Below are 22,293 nucleotides of genomic sequence, written 5' to 3' on the forward strand. Positions count from 1 at the left end.
AACTCTAACGCTGAGCCTTTTACACACTTGAACCATGTACAGTGCCTTATGGAGTTTGCTGCCCTTCCTGCCACCCCCCACATTGCTACTGTTTGAGGTTTCAAATTAGTAGCCTACACATTTGGGATAAGTCATCCTCCCTCTCAGGGGGAAATCAGTTTGTTACAGATTAATTACTTGTTCTTGACATCTCAGTAATAGGCTTTGCATGAATAAATAACGCTGTCCTCAGGTCTGTGTAGCGTGACAAACAATGACAGAGCCAAACTGCAGCTTTGTAAGAGAAAACAGAATACTTAAGACGTATTTATTAAGTTAGCTGCATTCATTACATGTCCTAGTGGAAGAGGGAGAACTCAGGAAAAAAAAAAGTTATGTAACTTTATGATCAAATAATTAAAGACTGCACTCTAATGCACACATACCAGGACATGAAATTCAGTCTGTATGGGCAACCATCTCTCTGGCATCGTGATTTCGTAGTGTTGCTTTTGCAATCTTATAAGTGATCTGTTAACGTTGTCTTTATGTACATTACACATACTAAATGATCTTCAGCAGTACTGCATGCTGCAGGAGTGGATGCTAACTTGTAGGCAAATGCATATCATCTCTATGCTACTATTACCTACATATCAAAGCAAAACAAACAAAAAAATCCAAACTCACATCTCTCATCATTTTCACTGCTTCTCTGGTCCTTCCCAGCTTTCTTGCACACATTGCCAGCCTCCTCTTAATATAAACTAACACATTGGTGTCCCTTCCTGCATAAAAGTAAAGAGACATAATTGACACAATTAATAATGACATAATTTAGATTTAAGATTTTTAAAAATGAGTTCATTTAATATTCTAACACAAAAGGAAACCGTTTTCTAGACATTTTTTGTTATTTGCTATCGTATAATAAGAAGTTACCAAATTCAGCTGATTTAAATGTGACGTGGCCACTAAAATCAGTGAAATTACTCTGGATATATGGTGGTTTAAATAAGGATCCACATGTTAGCTGTGCACCTATGAAATATAAGTGGATCTGAAGGTACAGAGAGCACTGTAGGATATTAGACAGACCATCAAGTAATTGGTCAGGGGAGGGGAACCCCTATGAGGTTAACACTGATACAAGAACTCCGTGGTTATACAGACAGCATGAAATTACTTACCAACTCACATATTCGGTTCAGACAACAGCATCCATGAAACTACATGTGTCTTACCTGGCTTTTTTGGTAAGTTAATTGTACACGTTAATAGGAGACGCAGCAAATCAGATCCTCAGTTTCACTCTAACAGTCTTTTTACCTATTGGTTATAAGTATACCCTGACCCTCCCTTTTGCGGAGCCTTTACTTGTTATCCTGTCACCATCTTTAAATTCCTCATGCAGCTAATTATGGATTGCAAATTAGCATCTTTCAGATATGACAATCCTATATGCTGGAAGGTACCCTGACAACAAAGAAGACAGAAACTAACCAGTTACAGTAATTAGTCTCTTGGAGAATCCTTACTCTTTTGGTGATCCTTGGTTTCTCATCCTCTCCCTATAATTTCAATGTGAACTTTTAACATGCTTCTGGACCAACAGGAAACGTGCAGACAGGTAATCATCTACAAAATTACCATATCAAGAAAATATAGGACACCTGCTACAAATTATCTTCACGTACACTATGCAGTCTATAAAGATTCGTTTGTTCCTAACATTTTGAAGTCTTTCATAATAAGAACAAGATGTGTGCTGAACACATTCCAAGTGCCTACAAATTGTTTTAAAGCTGTGATTACAATTTTCAGATAGATTAAGCAGCAGGCAGAACGGTCTGACTTTAGAAGAGAAAATAAAGAAGGGAGGGACGGAATTTCATTAGCTATATTTTATATTATGTAATTCCTTATCTCTGTATTGTTTTCTATATATTTAATAAACAATTTATTAGTTACATCTGTTTCAATATGTTTATATAGTGCAACTAAGAGTTATAAATTTCAGGCCACGCTCCCTTCCAGACATTTCAGAAGGAATGGTCAAAACATATTTACTTGTGAAATCAAGACAACCCTTCAGGCCAAAGTTTTCAGAGGTGACTAATGATTTGGGGTGACTAACATGAACAACCTTAAAAAGAAGATTGCCTGCACCTTCTATAAACCAGCATCTTTTGAAAGAGATTACATTGGGTACCCAAAGTCTGCATCTACTCTTAAAACTCATTGTCTAACGTAAGATACTGTATGAAAGATAGAACACGTGAGTATACAGAGATATAGGACAATATGCTGTTGTTCAAAAATTGTAATGATTTTCACTCCTTAAAGATGAAATGCCCATTTTTCATCCCAAGGTCAACCTGAAGGACTAGAGATGGCACAACAGACATTTCAGAACCATGTAGTAACTGCAACACGAGGAGAGGAACTGTGGTCTCCTTACAGACATATTTATCCATGGTTCTTGTTTTCCTAAAGAAATCTGAGCTGCCCACCTTTTTAGCCATGGAAGTCCAGCATATAATGTAAGGAATCCTACACAAAGCCCTTGTGTGTAAGGCACCGTTTGAGACTGGAACTTCTCTAACTTCCGTAGGTGCTCACTGAGGTTATCGGCTGAAGAAGAGAGTAGAGAGGAGTGGGACAGTCTAGCCCCTCTACCAAGCAATGGTCAGAGCTGGCCGTCACTTTTCAGCCCCTCCTGCTCTGTGGCAGCGTACTTAATTCTGTGATTCAGCTGGTTGCTTACTCTGCTGTAATACTGAAGGTTCGGGGTGTCAAACTGTGATGGCAGCGATACGTACCATCTAGCACGCACAGCTTACAAAGGCACCATACTTACATTTGCCTGCACAAACTTTATCAGGCTATCTTGGACATCTTGCTTACCACGATAAGCATCGTGACAGTCTTTAATCACTCTTATTGTGTATTTTTCGTATAACTGCTGGCATTTTCTGTGATTAGGATGGATTGAGTGCACAAATCAAGGTTTCATGGACAACCATAAGCCTGCTAGAACCTGAAAACTGCTTCGAGGGCTCAGCTGCTCTCCATTTGTTTTTCTCCAAAAATAAGCAATCATCATAAATGTATCATCCCAAATATCATTTGATATCCAACAAATGTTTAAAATACTACCCCCAAGATTTATAAAAACTCAGGTTTTCAGGTATAAACTTGTGTGCACTTCTGAGACCAGAGATGACAGACGATTTCACTATGCACAGTTTTTATCAGCAATCTTTGACTTATGTGAAATAGCTAGAGGCTGTGAATTCAGGTCCTGAGAAACTTACAGATGCCCAAAATACGTTCGTGCCTGTACTTATACAATTCATTGGTATTATGTTTGCCTGAGGCAGCCATTGTAGATTAGAAATAATCTAGATATGTTTGCTTTATTTACCTTTTGTTCATTTACTGGCAGTGAATGCTCATCTGTTTTCTTGGAATTAATAAACACCGAGTAAGTATCATTATAGCACCTACATCTCCGCATTCAGAACTTTAAAAAACTAGACTTTTAATTACAGCACTAAATTATTCCAGTTGTTAATTTTTATGTTTCTGTGACCTTTCTTAACAAATGCACCTAACTTTTCAAATGTCACACTGGTGAATGGGTCTCAGTAGCTTTCACACAACGTGTTGTACGTGTTTATCCTTACAGCTGATGGACAAAGCTGGCAAAGCAGTTTGTTCCTGTTTGCATCATTCTTTACTGTTTTTACAGCATAAGCTTATGTTTTCAAAACAGCTAAAGGCATTTCGGTGCAGCTTCCTAGATCAGTATCAAATCTCTTTTGGCTCTGCAGCCTTCTCCTTTCTATTAAGTAAATGCTAAATATTTTCTGTCATGACAGAAAAGATGCATCTGTAATCTCAGTATTGCCAACTCAATAACCAAATCAGGCAAAAACACTGAAACAGGATATTCTGTTGTCTCTAGGAATATGGCTCTAGGACCTTATTCCAGCCAATGTACTGAGTACGCATCTCTGAGAGGGGAAAAAACAAAACCAAACAACCCCCCCCCCCCCCCCAAACTCCTACCATTACCAGAACTTATCCCTTTTTAGATGTAGCTATTCCCTCCAATGAAACTTACTGTGTTGGGCTTCATACTGGGCACCATGGTGCTGCAATTGCTGACTGCGCCTGTAACAGCCCTCTCCAGCTTTTAGAGCCTGCTTGAACAGCTTCTCTGCTTCTACAATTGTTGTAGCTTCCTCTTCAGCCAAGAGAATATAGGCAGTGGCACATCTGCAAAAAACGTCAGAGGAAGAACTATGAAAAAGGTACCTGAAGTAAAAATAATAAAAAGCCATGCAGACTTTAAAGGATATACCAAATACAGAGGCAAAGAAGGTTTGTGGATATACTGTTCTCAGAAACCTTTGTAAATACTCTGACAACTTAGAACTTTTAATTATCTGTGCTCCTCATCTATTAAGGAGTAAAATCACAAAGCCATTCATTTCACCTGTTTAAATCTCCCTCTAAGAATAGGGTGAGCTGCTGAATTGAGATGTCTCTCTCATTGACTATAGAGGGAGCCTAGGTAACTACTTGAGACTCGATGGCCACAGCTTTAACAGCTGAAATTAGATGGGATATAGGCTGTTGACTTCTGTCTGATACCAGTAGCTCATTACTTCTTCATACAGAAACAGAATCAGGCTGCTGCTGCCATCTCTAATTGTGTTTCACACAGTCATCACTTGAGGAATAGGAAACAACAGGTCTGGGTAAAAATGAGACTCTGTATGTGAGTAGAATGGAATAGGTGTATAGTTCACTGCAAGCAATAGCCTTTTCTGCTATGTGCTCCTTCGGTTAAACTGCTGTTCAGGCACAAACACTGTTTTTTTGTGTTTTTTTTTTTTTCCCTTCTAATGAAACAAATGAAAGGCAATCTATAAGGCATCAGTTCATAAAACTCTAGAATGTGGTAATCTCTGACAGCAACCTAAGGGAGTCTCTCTGCCTTATGCACTTTGGCAACATTTGTATAGTTTGCCATGCCAGTAAAGCTTCAGAGCACTGAGTTTACTGTGGGATCTCAGAATGCTACATTTCCGATTGAGAAAATAAATAACAGACTCAAAGAATGTAAGTCCTGAAATATTACATCACGTTCCTTCACACTATCAAATGAAAATTTCAAGAAGTGTTTATGATTCCCCTCCTTGCTTCTGTTCAGGACAACTGAGAATTCCAAAAGGGAACTCTCTTGTCCCCATCCCACAAATAAGCATATCATAAACTCATCAGGAGGCAACTTAATTAACACTTTGCTATGCTAACACAAGGCCCAAAGCCCACTGACATTAGTGGGAAGACTCCCCATTGTCATCAGTGCCCTAAGGATCTTCTGTGTGGCTAGCACAACATGCAGCTGTGCTTTTTTTCCTCCCATTGTTGGGCTTCCTGCGACAGGCCTGTAATCATGGTTAAAAATTACTGTAGCAAACCCCCTGCCTTAAGCTATCATCAAGTGGATTTTTAAATGACAGAAAATAAATGTAAGTTTTGTTGTCACTCACTCATTCAATTCCAAAGCTTCATGTGCTGCAGAAATTCGGGCTTGAGGGTTTCTCTCTCTCCAGGCTTTTTGCATTACTATTCAATAAACCAAGCAGACAAGGGGTATATCAATCATTACAGCATTAACAAGGAGAATCTATTGCATTATAACAACAAAATTTACTGTTTTCAGCCTGACTCACTCCAGAGCGTTTCAAAGAGCTCAGTGACCGCTCAAAAGATACATAACCAACATGAGCTTCTGTCCCAAATGCTCAGCCTTATTCTTTCATTTAATTTGCCTTTCTTCCATGAAAAAGTCTGACTGAGAAATCATGCTATCTGCATTGTTACACACAGAGAGGGTAAGCAGCTTTTTCATCTGGGGGAGGTAGATTCCGTGGGGCACAACAGAAAACAAGGACAGCTGGGTTTCTTATTCCAGTTCCTTAATGTCCTGTCGCTTTAGGAGCATGTTAAATGGAAACAACATCCAGGCTAGTTGGACCACCTCATAATTAGCCCACAGTGTTCAGAAAATAGGATTCATGTTTCTCCTGTGTCAAAAAAGCACAGTACGATCTCCTTTGTAATTATGCCCTCACAATACTGCGCCCAACTGCCAGTGTGTCTCCTTTCCTAGAGATAAAGATTTGTCTCTTCAGATGCAAATTCTGATGATCAAACTCATTGTTGTCCACTTTAGCTGAACCAAAATCTGCACGTGGACTTAACGGTAAAGGCTTAATTCAACTAAAGCTGCTTATATCAAATTCAGTTCTAAGCGTGTTGTTCCTTTTATTTATTTAATTATTATTTTACAGAGTTTCTAACTGCGGCAGGGAATGAAACACAGGACTCAGGTTTTACATAAGCTCTCCTCTGTCAGCAGAGACTAAATGGGGCCTGGACAATGTAACTCAGTGTACTACACTGCAGCTGGAGGCAAATTAAGCTCTATCTGTTTGAAGCCACTGCAAGAAACATGAGGAAAGCTAAGTCTTTACACTTGTAAGTGGTACCTTGAATGACTTCAGCAAGAAACTAGAACAAAATAGTGACACAAATTTGATAGCTTATTCCTATATAGCTACTTGTACAAATCTAGCGTATTACCACAGCAACAGCTTTCCAGGCATGATCAAACTTTTGCCTTTCTTAATCTACCTGAGAGAACTGATGTCTGAGTGCATTTTTCTTGCAGCCGTTCAAAATAATCATTAACCTACTAGCAAAAATGGTTGCTCACAACATCTCTTACTAGCATCTGCAGGCCGTAGATGATCCGTGTCACATGTAAAGAATGTCTGATGGTCCTGTGCCGAAAGATTCATATCGTAGTAAGTCAAAGGTTCTCTCCCTGTTACCCATGTATACCTGCAAACATGTCGACAGAGAGACATTTTGGTTAACAAGGTCACATTCAGCAAAACCTACAGAAAAGTGGAGTCCAAGATATTAGAAATGAGCATAATATCACCTAGCCAATCTTCTAACCAACTGCATTTCACTGCACTGTGATGGAACAACAGCAGTTGAACATGAGCTAATGAGGATGTTGGAAAGTACTTACTGGCAATCGGTAACACACGTGTTCAAACATTAAGACTACGTGAAACCTAGATACTATTCATTAGGTTGTTTACTAAAATTGATTTGAACAGAGTTACTATATCAACGCACCAGCTACACTGCACTTAGGTGTTCCGGTTTTTCTAAGGACACCAAAAATTACAGAAATAACAAGTGCATGAATTTAAATTCCTTTTCATTGATAAACATTTTACAAATGACAGATAAAAAACTGGTATGAGCACAGGTGTCCACAGTTGTTTCTTTTTTTGCATCCCTGAGTTGGATTAATGGAAATGTACAATTAAGGCCCTTAACCAAGTACCATACCTGAAGCTGTAACACCACAGCACTTACCGATTATATTCAGCTCCTCTGAACAGATTTAAAGGATTTCGCCAGACTTTGCATTCTGTCATGAACAGAAACAGACAATAATGAATCCCTCCCAAATTAAAATGGTACTTGAGGCTTAACAGAAACATCAGTTACCTTCTAATGAGCTTTAATGATTAACTTTTATTTCCTATAGGTGTGAAATTAAAAAATAAAGAGCATAAGAGAAGCAGGTAACCAGATTGTTCTTCCCTTTTTAAATAATAATTTCACTATAAATTAGTGTTAATAAATGATGTAATTCCAGACAAATAACCCCAACAACGCTCCAAATGCCAGGTGAAAAAGACAATACCAATTAGTGCTGGGACTCACATTTGCCATATGGCAGATCTGAAAAGGGCTCACACTGGGTTACTGCACTGAAAAACAGCAATTAACTGCATCCCTATGGACTTGTTATTTCTACAGGAAAACTGCGCTGCCTAGTTGATACTGTAAATCACTGAGAATCTCAGCTGCAACTGCCAGTTTTAATTCTTCCTTAGCTTATCCATCGCAACATCTGCTGACCTTACCTAAATTCCATAAGCATCCCAGGGTTGACAAAGTAGTATAAAGTTGATTGGCAGAGAAAAGTTCATTGCAAAGGTTTGGGAACATCATAAACATTTCATCTACTTCTCTCAGGGAAAAAAAAAATAATCAAATTCTTCATGGTACAGGTAGGAAGAGAAAAAAAAATCCACAACATTTAGAACATGTAATTTAGAACAGAAGTAAAAAAAAATCAGTTTCTACAGCTTTTGAAAAGCTGAGGTCTTAATTATAGCTTTTCTTGCTTTAATTTAACACCAGATTTGTTCTCTTGAGTTCAACAAAGACAATTCACTCCTGTGAAAGTGAGACCAGAATCAAACTCAGTATTTGCAGCAAAGACTCAGAGGTTCATGGTGAGGCATCATGCTGTTTTGCCACGAAATCTGTTCCTGGATGACCCTCGTTCAGTGCTCTGCAAAAGCCCATCAGAAGCACTGGACTTGCAGCATTTTACCGTCTGCTTTCCATCACCAAAAACAACCAGCATGTTTTTCCCAATGAGGTTCAGTAACATTGTTTCTAAAGAGATCTGCATCAGTTTTCACGCAGGGTATCCACCCTGCTTCATACAATGCTGGTAAGTTTATGTCTGGTCCATTAAAGTAAGGGACAAACTCAAAATGGCAAGCGAAGCCTTTGTCTGTTTTCGTGGATCTAGCTCCCACTTCTGAGCATGAAACTCAAGTGGCAAGGAGGGAAAGCATTTTACATAAATTATTTGTAGTAACATAACACTTGCAACTCCACAAAGTATCAAGTGGCAGAGGTGGTGGTGGGCTCTCAGCTTGGGCCCTGCACGGCATAATATGAGCCAAACAACGACATGGGAAAGGGAAGGTGTCTGGGAAGAACACAGGCAGTGACTACACACTTGCGTCTTTCAACTAACCACTTCATCGGGTAGCCAGTATCAGAAAGCTCCACTGGTTTGCTCACAGAAGCACTCAATCAAGCTGTTGGCTTGTGCAGCCAGAGGGTACGGCTCTTCATCAAGCTTCAATCTGACAGCTCTCACATAATGTGACTTGCAATCCATAGTAAATATTAAACTAATATCAGCCTCCTCAGAGATTTAATAGTTCCAGGGGTACCATTCAAAGGCTTGGCTTACTCTGTTTGCAACAAATAAGATTTGCCAACAACCATTAGATCGCAGTGATACCATTCTTTGCGCTCAACTTATTCAACTTTAGGTGGTTATGCTTTGTGTGGGCACAGCACTTCCATGCTGTAGCAGGGGAAGGGGGGCTGGGGAACAAAAAGGGGAGGTGAAGAAGGCATTTTTATTACCACCTCCTGTCCTGGGGCTAGTTTGGCATCTGTCTGGATTGTTAAACATGATGTGCTCTTTGTTGCTTTTGTCTTGGGATCTGCTGATACCATGGTTTCAGTGCAGTAATCTGACAAATCATTCTTCCAGACGTTCTGAGGATGAACATATCTACTCCAATATTCTACAACAGTCAAACATCTACACAGGAAAACATGGTGAACCAAGCGAAAAAGCCATCTTCAGCCTGTTGGACAGTGAAAGAAATATCCCAGTACAGATGCCTGACAAACTCAAAAGGTTGCCTTTTCTGTTACATTACAAACTAATAATACGCTATAACTATGTCCTTATTTTGTATAGGCAATACAGACTTCTTGAATATTACCCTTTCAGCCCCTTACTCAATGGTCACGTTTTAAGCACTGGTATCTTTCTGGAAGCATGAATAGCAGGCTTTCTGTACAGACACACTGTACAAAGACACTGTTAGAGGAATTTGTAGAAGCGAGAGCCTGTGCACTGAAAGCAAACCCACTCCCTGACTACGTCTTTGTATCGGGAAAGTCAAAATGCTTGGGTGAACCTCATTAGTCAAAATACTGTGCCTTCTGCTTTAAAATGATGGGGGTTATTTCGGAGTTGCTGAAGTGTGACAGCACACACTGATGAGTGCACACAGGTGTTTCCACGCCACCCCGTGCTTTCTGCCAGTTCACCCAAATCTAATATCCTGCACCACGCAGCGCTGCTATTCATGGCCTCTCCTCAGATGGGAATGACAGCAGCTGAATTTGCAGTGCTATATGGAGGCTTCCCCAAGTGGGAATATCCAGCAGAGAGCAAGGTTTTTTGATGCCACTTACTTTAACTTGTGAGTTCAAAGCTAATTTTTGTTTGCTTGTTTTCATGAGCACTGAAGAGCTGAAGTAAAAGTTTCCAGGTACAGACATAGGTACCTCAGCTGCTAAACACCATGTTCTCCTTAACCGAATTTGTTCTTTTTTCTTTTCCTCATTTGTCAATTCTGATATATTTCAAAAGCCTACAGAGAAAACAAATTTAATGGCAGCCTAATTTGACTCTGGGGTCACATCCCCAGTGAAAGCTGAATTAATTTCCAATATTACGATCTGCATGCTCAGCTTAGGCTGAAACAGTTAAACCTTGTTTCACAGATGAGGAAAGCAAGCAGTGAGACCACTGCTCTGACTTCTGAAGCAATATCTACAGCTCAGGCCAGAAGCCTGAGTCTGTCACAGCTTCTTCACCCCTCACAGCCTCAGTCGTCAGTCCATCGCCCCAGGTAGCTGAGCCAGCCAAGCAGGGCGGTCAGCTCCCCTGGGATCCCCAGCCAGCCCTGGTGGATCAATGCTCCAGGGGCTCATGCACCTCAGGAGGGCTGCTTCTTGCTGGCTGCCTCTCAGAGGAACACCCTGGCAAGCAGGCACCCAGCACCAGGTGCCTCGGCAGTCCCAGCTCTGTACGGTAGACTAGGTGACCTGCAGAGACGGACGGTCTGTGGGAGAGCTGGGGCAGGACACAGCTCGCTCTGTTCAACACTGCCAGGTGTCAGAGCTTGCTACTTCTGGTTTAATATTGTCTTTTTCACCGGAGCAAATATATGCGTGTTCGTTATAATTAAACAGAAGTGTGTAACAAAAATTACAGCTCATACGTTTTCACCCTTCATGTAAGGCGGTCGACACACCTCCTAAACCCTATGTTCATTCAGAATAATTAGGTGCATTAGGAATGAGGCCCCAGCATGTCATGGACAACTTTTGAGACTTGAACTGCCCTGACTCAGACACCTTCAGCCTGGTTGGAAGCACCCACTGAATTTTGTAGGAGCTGTGAAAGCTCAGGAAAATCTATCCCAAATGCCTGAAATCGGGCACCCTAAACTGGAGGCCTCTGTTTAAAACCTGGCTGCGTTAGGACTTGCCCAAAGCCACCAAGCAAATCAGCAGCAGAGCCGGGAATGGAACAAGCCCTTAGGCTATTACGAGCCACTGTGCTTCCACTTGCTGAAGGGAAATGCAAATGTTGCTCACTTACTGCTCATATTATCTAAAAAATAAAGCAAAGCAAAAGCAGATGGGCAATCATTTTTTCTGATTATTTTTGACAACGTGCTTCCCGTTTTTTATATGTTCTTTTAACTCCTGAAAAGAACTAAAAGGAAAAGCCTTTAGAAACGGTATGGCAGAAAGAGCAAGTGGAAGGCATGCAGGGGCTTCAGGAGAGGAGCAAACGGCTGCCTCGGCACCTCAGCCTGGGCGAGCGGTGTTGGTCTGGCACGGTCAGGGCGAGGGATTAACGGGGCAGCCCTGTGCTGGTGGCACTTGGCTGACCCTTGGCTCCTCAGGGCTGACTCCTGGCTCCTGGGAGCTCACCCCTGGCTCCCGGGGGCTGACCCCTGGCTCCCCACGGGCAGCGCCGAGGGCCGGGGACCCGCGGGGAGGCCGCCCCTCACCTGAGACGCTCTGCCGGCTGGAGTCCGCCTCGCCGCCGGCGGCGTTGGCCGTGCTGGGCGCGCTGTTGTCCACCCCGCCCAGCAGAGGTCGCAGGTGGCTCACCGAGACCTGCTCGATGAAGGACGTGCCGTACTTGCGGAAGTACCACCACTCGAAGATCTGCAACACAGCCGTCAGTGGCCCCGCGGACCCCGCAGCGGCCCCCGCGGCCGCCCCCGGGGGTGCCGGGGGCTCGCAGCCCGCCCGCGGCCCCTGCCGAGCCCGGGCTGACTGCCGGGAGGCCGCCTTCCTCCGGCAACAACAGCGAAAAACCCCTCCCTTACATCAAATTATGTCCTTCGGAGGCTTTTAAAATTGCGAGGACCATTGTTTTGAGGTGACTTCTAACGAGAGCCCCCATCCACTCATCCCACGCGAGGCTGCACGCAGGGCTGTGCTCCTGCCTCAGCTCCCTCCCTCCACGGGCAGTGGAAAAAAGATGAGAAAAGGCAGGTTTGCTCCTTTTCCTGGCAATGCCTCCGAAGGATCTCACCGCATTTCATTTAAAAAACGTTTAAAGTACCGAACGAAACGCCTGAAACCCAATCTTACACCTTTTAAAGGACTATTTTTCCCCCCCAACAGAGCTAGCTGTGTTTTGTTTTGTATTCCTGACTTGGCATCATTCCGAATTAAATTTCAGGCTTTTCGTTCAGCTAGAAAATCATATATATATATATATATATATTTACGTTGCTCTGCTTAACAAATCATTCCACAGCCTAAAAGAACCCCTGGAAATTAAAATTATGCACATAAATATACATTTGCTGTATTTTCACAGAGAAATTATATTTTTGGGGTAAGAACAGACATTTTAGGAAACCACATAAACCTGGAAATGTAGACTATGTCATATAAACAGGGAAAAGATTTTGAGTGTAACACACACAGTTAAAATGAGTATATCCTAAAGGGTTTGCAGTTGCACCTCCATCGCCAGCCAAACATCTATACACCAACAGAAACAAAACCAAACTTTTTTTTTTTTTGGAAAATTCGGCAGTCCCTTCTAGCATTGATTAACCCTGAAGTTGTGAATGAACGATCTTTGCTCTTTTTATTTTTCTCCGTCTCCGTGTTTTATGCGAGCGCTGAGAACTTCTACAAAATCCTTACAACCCAGTTATTTACCGGTCCTTACTACAGCCCTCCACAGTCAGCACCCAGTGAATTCACACAGCCTGCCCAGCCTGGGCGCTGCCGGGGGAGCTCTCGGGGGCTGGCAAGCATTTGGGCTGTGGGACACCCGGAGTCTGCAGCGAGGTTCACGTTGGGCTCCACGCCTTCCCTGAATCGCACCTGAATCACCAAAAATGGTCTCCGTATTTCTGTATTTTTTGCTTTCTGAAGTCCTCTTGAGCTCTTTATGTAATTGAACTCTCTTCTCTCAGTCTCCGTAGGATTGTCTGTAGAGGATACTGGATACTCTTTTTTTTTTTTTCTTCTTCAAACCATTCCATAGGTGAAAAACTCCATAGGGCCATAGCAAGAAAGTATTCCTCTCCAAAGGTTACTGTAATATGTTCAGCACTGGTGCTTCCCCTAATTCCAGCTGTGTTGCTAAAGTATCCAAGAGCATTCGTATGGAAGAAGCTGATGCTAACTGTGCTGGATGGAGTGGGAACGTAGCTGGTGGCCATATATCAACTTCACACAAGCATGTGTGGCAGCCCTGGAGACCACTTGGTCCCCAAAACAACCTAATGGCTCTTCTTGGAGACATCAACAAGGAAGAATAAAGCAGTTTTATGAGGAGAAGACAGAACGGCTACTAACGTGAACAGATAAAGGTCACAAGCGCTGGGGAAGATAAACAGATGCTCAGAGGGAAACCAGAACATAAACACATCTGGATCTTTGTGAACTCTGCATTCCTGGCAAATCACTGAAATCCCTTGCGGCATGAATAGCTCCTACCTGTGTTTGTCACTCTGTGTGTTCCCTAGGGATGCACCCAGGTGGGAACCTTGGGAGGCAGGGGCAGACCTGTGAGGAAGTATCACTGTATGCTGCTCTGCACTGATGCACTTTCCAGGCATCCGCCACTGCCTGCCTTTCTCCAAATGCTAGGGATGATGGACAGGGAGCTGGCACAGGCGAGTCTTTGGGTTCAGCTCTTCTCATGCTCTTACACAACACTTTTATAAAGGGTTGACAGTCTAAATCTTACGATCATAACCTAAGCAGCCAAGATATGGCCGACCATCAGAAAAAGACCGTGCTGTAAGACACAGTCACAGCTCTGCTCTGAGCATATGCTTTTGTACTGTCTTTGGCAACGCTGAAGCCTGAACACAACTCAAGCCCCAGTTGTGCCTATCTAAGGCCTCAAAGGACATGGTTTTTAGGAATCAAGAATTACAGTTTTGTACTGAGACACAGGACACTGAGTATCACTGTAACAGAGTCAGGGACTGAAGTACAGCTGCCAGACTGGCCTCTCAAAACTCTTGGTAGTTACAGACTGTCATCTAACTGGCTTTATACTTTCTTCAAGAAAAAGAGAAAAAGATTTTTCAAAATGTGTTAATAATTCCCTGCTTATTACTTCAACTATAAACAGCTTTTACATAAAAAAAAGAGTACTTATGACCTCATTTGCCCTGCATAACTGTACACAAATTGGGAAACTGTCACACTGAATTTCAGTGAAACTGAGGATACAAGCAGAAAGAATGCATGTATGCTGTCACTACTACAGTTCAGCTGAGTGACAGGAACTTGTCAAAACATGTGGTACAGCTGTAAGTTCCTCCTTAGCCTTACAAATACATTAATTACTTTTAAAAAGGGGATTAAAGCTCCTAAATCTTCTAAGACATCTTTGAGAAATATTTGCAATGTTGAGTGAATCCAGTGCCAGGGAACATAAACCAGATCTCAATGCATACCAGCTCCTAGAAAATGAAGCCATAAATCATCACCACAATATGCCTTTGCTTAGAGTGATTTGTTCAGGGTGTATGAGAAGGTAATATGTAATCTGGTATTGAAGTCAAAACAATAAATTGCCTTCACAGTACTTCTGCACCTTTTTCAGACAGCGTCAGCCGTTTTGAAACCTGATTTCTATAAACAAGTTTGATTTCTAACTGTACCAGCCAGTTTGAAGGCAACGTGAAGTCAACAAGCTTTTGACAGTTCAGCAGAGATCATCTGGCAGAATAATAGCTAACTACAAGGATTAATTACCTGTAGAAAGAGATCTGGATCAGAGAGGAAATTAGGGAGAAAAGTCATTTCTGCACCACCTCTGACAGCAAAGGCCACCTCATTTAGTGGTATTTACCTTTAGAAGAAGGTGTCCTTGCCCATGGCAGGGGGTTGGAACTGGGTTATCTTCACGGTCCCTTCCAACCCAAACCATTCTGTGATTGAATGATTCATTTCTCTCATATACACAGAGTGGAAGGGAAGCTCATCTTCACAGCAGTAGCAAATTTCTCTGGGTTCTCTCTAGTTGATGCCTGTTCTTTCATATTTGAACAGGGTCAAACATCTCCAGACTCTCAAGGGGTCTTTAAACTGTCACAAAGGCCAAGTCAAAACCCTGTTCTGAACATTTCCAGCTTTGTGTTTTGAAGTCTAAATCTAGAATTCTTATTTTTCAGTCTGGTAGGGGTCATGCTTAACATAAGAATATTTGATTTTGGAAAACCCATAAGGATGATTTCTACGAGTGCATGGCTATGAAAAAAAAAAAAAAACAGCTCGTAGGCAGCAAAGATATTTGGGTCAAGTAAAAGCTGGTTAATCACTCATAAATCTTAAAGCATTTCAGATACTTGTTTTGGACCTTTTTTGCCTTTGCTTCTCTATGCAGGTACTTCATTTCCCCTGTGCAATGAAAACACTACAGTTCCCCTCCTTCTTATCTCTGCTCTCACATACCAGATCTCACAATCCCTGACCGTTTTATTTCTCTGTGCAACAACAAATCCATTCTGCATCACTTGGATTATCTGATCTTCCCTCTTCGTTTTTCAGAACAGATACTTCACCAGAAATGCATCAGTCCACAAGGGAAGGTTTTGATGGCTGTTCTCACTGGACCAAATACTTAAATCTATCAGCAATTTAAATTATGTTTTCCTGTTTATCATATCCAAGACAGGCATCCTGTCTTACAGTGACTACTCTCTGTAGTCCTCTCCCAGTGTGTGTATTGAGTCTTCAGCAGAAAGAGTAAAGAATTTCTGTTGCAGGCAACTTCCACAGCTCAGGGCTCTCATTCAGACTTCAAATTAGGCATCTAGGTCTCTGAGGAGTAAGATTTGGAATACTCTTCTAATATGAGGGGCGGTAACAACCAATCTAATGGATCTAAATGAGGCTTACTCCCTTGAGGAGCAGGATAATGATAGCCGAGCATTCAGTGGTTGAGCCCCTGTGATAAATAAAACAGGAGCGCAGCACATGTTTGACTGGCTCTGTCATCCACGCTGTTTATTTGTCAGCGCGCTGCCTGGCCTGCGCCAACTCTCCCTGACAATGACTGGATGTGTTCGAGGGATATCACAGCCCAGGGGCTGTTTCCAATAGATAGTATGGGAAAGATCACCCTGCTTTGGGAAGCAAGAGTGTTTATCCATACGGATGAGATGATACGATGCTACTTGTCCGTGAAAAGAGAAAGCCCCTTGGTCTGCGATGCTAGCAACCACCTTATGCAAAATAGCTATTTACCTACACTTTACCTGCCTCTGGAAATACAGAAAGGGGAAAGAAATTAATATATTGCCTGGCCTAACCGCAGGACTTCTCTCAGTGCTTGGTAAATGCCATTTGTTATGCCTTCACTGGGTTACAGGCTGCCTTCCTGCAGAACCTTCCTCTCTCAGCAGCTACCTGGCAAATGTTTCCAATTTCTCAGGAGCTCCCTACAAGGATTCTGCACTCCCTGACCTGTCAGCCTCCACCAAGCAGAGCAGGAGCTTTGAACAATTACCACGTATCAGTCTTCAGCTGCCAAAGATTGTCCCTGTACAAATGTCAGACTTCCACAGAATCTGTGGGAACACCCAGAATTCGGGCACCTTTCTGCCCCTCTGCAGCAGACTACACAAAGGTAACAGAACAACTAAATAAATAAACACAGAAGAACAGTTAACATCTACAAGAAATAATTCAGGTCCTCTTTGAGACTTCCTCCACTAGCACCATCAGTTGCAAAAAAGCAGAAATATCTTATTTGCCCCAAGCTCTGACACAGAATAATAAGGCTTTCTTGGTGGAGCTTCGAGACGGGTTCACTGCTGCCTGAGATTTGTTAGAACCCAGACTCTATCAGCTTGAAGTCCAAACACCACAACTTTCACCCTGGTGGTAACATATTAAATATGCAGCCTTGCTGAGAAATCTCAGTGGCGTTTAGGAACACAGTTGCAGTTCACAGCATTTGCCTGACATCAGTGGTGTTCTGTGTTACCCTACCTGTGGCAAACTTCAGCCTCTTGACACCAAACACAATACAGCTCCGCTGGATTCTCTGTGTCAGAACCCCGTTTTTCAGTGAATTGAAAGTAACTGCGGTGGAACCAAGTTTCCAATATAACATTTTTAATGTAGTTTGGGACTTAATTTAGTTCCTATTTTTAATGTCAAAAATAGTGCTGGGGTGAATTCAAAAGATGATAAGTTGCTCATTTTAAACTATGTGCTGTAAAGTAATCATTAAGGAGAATGGTTGAGATAGAAAAGACTTTTCTGTACTGTTCTGAGCTATCCAGAAAAAAACAAAGGGTTTGACATCCTTGCTTCAAATCACATAATCTACAGTAAGGCCAGAATTTTACCTAAAGAATGAAAACAAAATAAGAGACAAAATAAGACAGGAGAGTACAGTTCTGCAAAGGAGTCACGCAACATGCAATTCCCCAGAGCTGAACTCTGCAGAGTCATTGTTTCATGATCCAAACATGAAACAGAATAAGCATTCACTTTCCCATTGGTCACCACACTTCTGAAATGATGGAATTTTCCCTCATTTCATAACCTGCCGTGCTGTGATTTCTCCTTCTGATTGGGAATTGCAGCCCACCAGTAGTGGAAACAAATCTGCCAGACCATATGGTGGAAAATTCCAAAGAATATCATTACATCTATTCTGACAGATACCCTAGTGATGTGGATTTGAGAGGAAAATGTTTATTTTATAAAAGGGTTTCATTTAATACCACTAGCAGGTCTAAGAATCCTTTAGAACTGCAGATGCTACATGACAGGTGAGTGGGTGGTATTGTAAGCAATTCAGCATGTTATAGGGCCATTGGTAAACAGCAATATTGTTAAGAAATAGTAGGTCTGAAGCATAATTGGGCTAGAGAATGGCTAGCACTGTCTCAGTAGAACTTGCCCAGTTGTCTTTCCTGATGATGATCCTGATGATCCTGATGATGACCATTTTCCATGGTCTACTTAAGCTGCAATTTCTTCTTTCCATGGCCATCTCTGCTGAGTTCTTTTTCCATCGTCCAGTTTACAGATCACATGTTCCTCTCAGCACATGCACTTTTCCCTGCAGCCTAGGGTTCCTGACTGTCACCTACCTGGCCTGTTTCTTGTGCATATTTAGGACAGTGGCATACAAGCATCACGCAAAAACTGACAGAAGTGAAGGTCCACAAAAAAAGCTTTCAACACAAAACAGGCTTTCAGTCTTCTTTCAGTCTTTGTCTACACCTCCATCACCTCTCTGTTCCTTTAACTTATTCATAAAGGACTCTGTCATGCACCACTTAGTGAAATTTCTTTGGCTAAGGCTCACTCGGTCTCATCTCTTCTTGGAAGGCTTCTATAGGTGCCCTTTTCCCCTTCATCACATCACAGCCGTGAATGCAACTTGCCACCTGCTTCTTGCACTTTCCATCCAAGTACTGCACTTAGCAATTTCTTGCTCACAAGTCTCCTACTGAGCTCATTCCTCAGAAATTGCTTTCATGACTACAGCACAAAATGTAACTACATTTGCAATCATGCTATACACAGGCAATTTAGTTACAAATAATTTAGCCTCTCTCCGGTTTTTGTTCCTGTTTGATTCTGTAACATATTTCCATAGATACAGACTATTTTTTTCCTTGCCAATTTCTCCAGCTGTCTTCAATGGCCAGCAACAAATATGAGATTGTGCCTGTGGAACCCATGTATTTTCCTCATTCCTTCTTATCTTGTTCGTGGGGCCTGGCCTTTTGAATGCTTCTCCTTTCTGAGTGAGATTACTGAATGTAACATTCAGTTATTCCTCCTGTGCATTTGAGTGCGTTGCACCAAACTGAACCAAGTCTTGCAGGTCTGGCTGCTGAACCTCAGCATTCATGTTCTGAAAGAACTGCGGATGTCTCCAGAGCTCTGTCCTGTGCTTTGGGGCTCAATCCATGCAGTCATGATGAATGCCCAAGGTGCAGGCATTAAGTAATTGCTTTCTGCCACAAGCAAACCCCAGAGCAAGGCAGAGCAGCAGTGCACCTGACGCTTTATACCTGAAATCATCTAAGTGATGAGAGTCTCACAGGCATTTAGGAGTGAAGGATGGCGTTTCTTTGTCTACAACAAGCAGTGTGGAAGTGAGAGCTCCTCTGAGGTCAGCAGATACACGGCGATGTGAACCAGCCCCTGGTGATGACCTTCATTTGTGTCAGCAGAAAGCCACTCTCAGCTTTACTCAGTATAAGCGTAATACCCGAAGTACACCTTGCAGATTGTTGGACTTTTTTTATCTCAGCTTGTTTCTGTAAAGACAATGAATAAAATCCAGACCAAATGCTCTGCTTTTGACTCCTGCGCTGTGATGGCATTATGATTCAGTCCACTGCATCAATTTGCACGATGAAGCCCTCAGGGATTATATATGGGAGGAGTTTTTTTGTTTTTTTTTTTTTTTTAAAGTGGTTTGAAAATATTCTTTAGACCTTTAAACAAATAGGCAGACATGTATTGAGAAAGATTTTTAAAGTGAAGATGTGAAATAATCTGCCTTTGGAATTCTGGCAGTAAAACTAGGCACGTTGCTAATATTCTAGTCGCCGTTTCTCTAGTAAATCCTGCTGCAACTTTCTAAAATGAGCAAGTGAAGCTGAGAGAGTTGATGCCTCTCCTCCTCTTCTTTTCACCACTCTTGTTATTTCTGTAGTACTTGTCAATGGAAGCACTTAGTGTGCAAGCACTTGTTCTGATTTATTATAGGGTTGTTTGTTAGTGGGACACAGCGTCCTTCAAGACTTTTTTCTTCAAAGAAATATAGTGCTGAAGCATTTCCTCTCCCTTTTTTTTTTTTTAAACAGAAATAGAAGGACAAAATTTATATGCTGCAAAATGTAGGTTTAGAAAACAAAAATGACGCTCATTAATCTCATCAAAGCTTAAATCCCATTCTGAATGAGAGAATCAATTTGTAAAGTGATATTAATATATCTGGTACTTACCAGAATAAGTCCCGAGATTAGTGAGGAGGTGCCTGTCAGGGCAACATAGAACTTGGGGGTTAACGTGTTCAAAAACATACTCACTGAAAAGGAAAAAAAAAGAGAGGAAACCATGAGTACAAGAGCAGGACATGTTCGCCCCATGTGTCCCCTCCTCCTCCCAGCTGCTCTCCAACTTCAAGCAAGTTATTAGCTTAATTCTGATAAAAAAAAGTTTCCAGAACATCCTGTTTCATCTGCCTCGCATGACAAAGTACAAGATGAGACTGCTACATGCAGAGTTTTGTTTTCAGAAGAGTCCATCACAAGGCAATGTACAACAGTCGCACACATGTACGGACGGGTCTTTCCTACTGCAGTCAGCATTCCACTGCCACTGACTTCAGGATTCCCTGTGATATATGGAAGATTTCTGATTATCTACCTTTGCTACTCCATCGCAGTTAGAAATCTTATGGGTTGGTCTCAAGGTGTTGTGTTCAACTTTGTCTCAACATCCTGCATCGTCTTCGTCAAAACAATTTTTTAAAGCCTGTTATTTTTCATTGCTTTCATTCTTCATTCCTCACTTATAAAGTAGGAGATAATAGCATTTCCCTAACTTGCTCCTCTGCATTACAATTAGTGAAGCACACAGATAGTATGGCAATAGCGAATAAATGCATAAAACAGATTAGGAAAACACCTAACAGGCTTTCTGATAGATTTTATTAAAACAACAGCAACAACACCACCACTATCCAGATTATCTAGGATAAAATCTAACCTATCGAGGGCAGAAGCAAAGCCAGACAAGCTGCAAGGAACAACAAAACCATTTGTATGCACTCCTGGAAATTCAAAGGGCTTTTCTAGTCATACCACATTTTGGAAGCTGCTGAGAGAATCAACAGGTAGTCTTGCTCAGCCCCCCCACGGAAAATCCCTATGGACTTGAGAAAATAAAATACCCTTTTAGTAGTTTTTGGATACTCTACAGAAGCTATTAGAGAGAACTGGAGCTCTTATGCTAAATCCCAGATGTTTAAAGAGAAAACGTCAACTACCCATCACCTCCATCTTGCATGAATGGACCTGTTGTCCATTAAACTGCACAGGGGGCTAGAATATTGTCTGTAAAAAAACTACTGGTCTCATCCCAAACCAGTGCCAAAGTATCCCTCACACATACATACATACGTATGTGTGCATTCATACATATGGATCTGTACGTATGCAGGCGTATATAGGCAAAATGCTCTAGTCATCTCCACCTGTGTCTGAAGAAGGAACTGACAATAGTTAACAGGTAAATTTAACAGGCTTGTAGCAGCCAACCTACTGAACAGTCATTTAAAAACACTGATAAAAGACCCGCAGATGTAGGCGGGAGGCCCTCAGCTCAGTCTGTTCCCTTTAGAAATGATACTTGCTGAAATTAAAGAATGTAGAGCCGAGAAATGAAGAGAAGACAATGACAGCAGGATACAAATCATCAAACATTTGATTAATTTTCCGTAACCAGTAAAATAGAAAATTGTTTTCCAGAAATGCACTGCTAAAACTGATTGAAACATTGCAAATTAGCTGCTTTGTTTGGATTTTAGCTGTATAGTTAGTCACTGTTGTGTGGTGTTTTTTTTTCTTGAAATTGCCATAAATTATTAAAATGTGCCATTTTCTGCTCCACTGGAGTAGCATTAAGCATCAAGCTGATATTGTAAAGAACTAGTTTGTGGGTTTTAATTCCATCTCCCATTATTTTTCACAGATGAGTTGGGTGCCAAATTCTCCGTTACTGTAAATCAGCACAACATCCCCCACCTTACCATGTGCAGTGGAGCTACACTGATTTATACCAGCTCTGGCTCAACAGTTGGGATTTTCCCACATCTCATTGCTTTTTTTTCCTGTTTCCGTTCTTCTTCTTTTTTTTTTTTTTAATGTCTAATACAAACTGACTTTGAAATAGTAGTCCCTGCTTACTCCAGCCCCAGTATCTACTAAGAAAGAAGAGGAAGACAGACACCGAAATAGCTTTAGCTTCTACACACCATTCATGAGT

General features: G+C 41.7%; 1 protein-coding gene across 4 annotated transcripts in view; it reads right to left on the reverse strand.

Moving 5' to 3' along the window:
- Nucleotides 1-22,293, reverse strand: part of ST7 (suppression of tumorigenicity 7) — a 144,499-nt gene that overhangs the window by 47,338 nt on the left and 74,868 nt on the right. For 3 of the 4 annotated variants that reach the window (XR_007159079.2, XM_048051007.2, XM_048051010.2), the window contains exons 2-8: nt 20,250-20,332; nt 11,784-11,943; nt 7,456-7,510; nt 6,776-6,903; nt 5,547-5,622; nt 4,109-4,263; nt 670-767 (exon numbers count right to left, since the gene is read on the reverse strand). Coding sequence is in view for 3 of the 4 variants with exons in the window: in XM_048051007.2 (XP_047906964.1) it covers nt 670-767; nt 4,109-4,263; nt 5,547-5,622; nt 6,776-6,903; nt 7,456-7,510; nt 11,784-11,943; nt 20,250-20,332 (755 nt within the window). In the remaining variant the exon portion in view is untranslated. The remainder of the gene's footprint in view (nt 1-669; nt 768-4,108; nt 4,264-5,546; nt 5,623-6,775; nt 6,904-7,455; nt 7,511-11,783; nt 11,944-20,249; nt 20,333-22,293) is intronic. The other variant, XM_048051009.2, reaches the window with a different exon arrangement.

The sequence above is a fragment of the Anser cygnoides genome, chromosome 1 (assembly GCF_040182565.1).
Source record: "Anser cygnoides isolate HZ-2024a breed goose chromosome 1, Taihu_goose_T2T_genome, whole genome shotgun sequence".
In the NCBI taxonomy this organism is placed as follows: domain Eukaryota; kingdom Metazoa; phylum Chordata; class Aves; order Anseriformes; family Anatidae; genus Anser; species Anser cygnoides.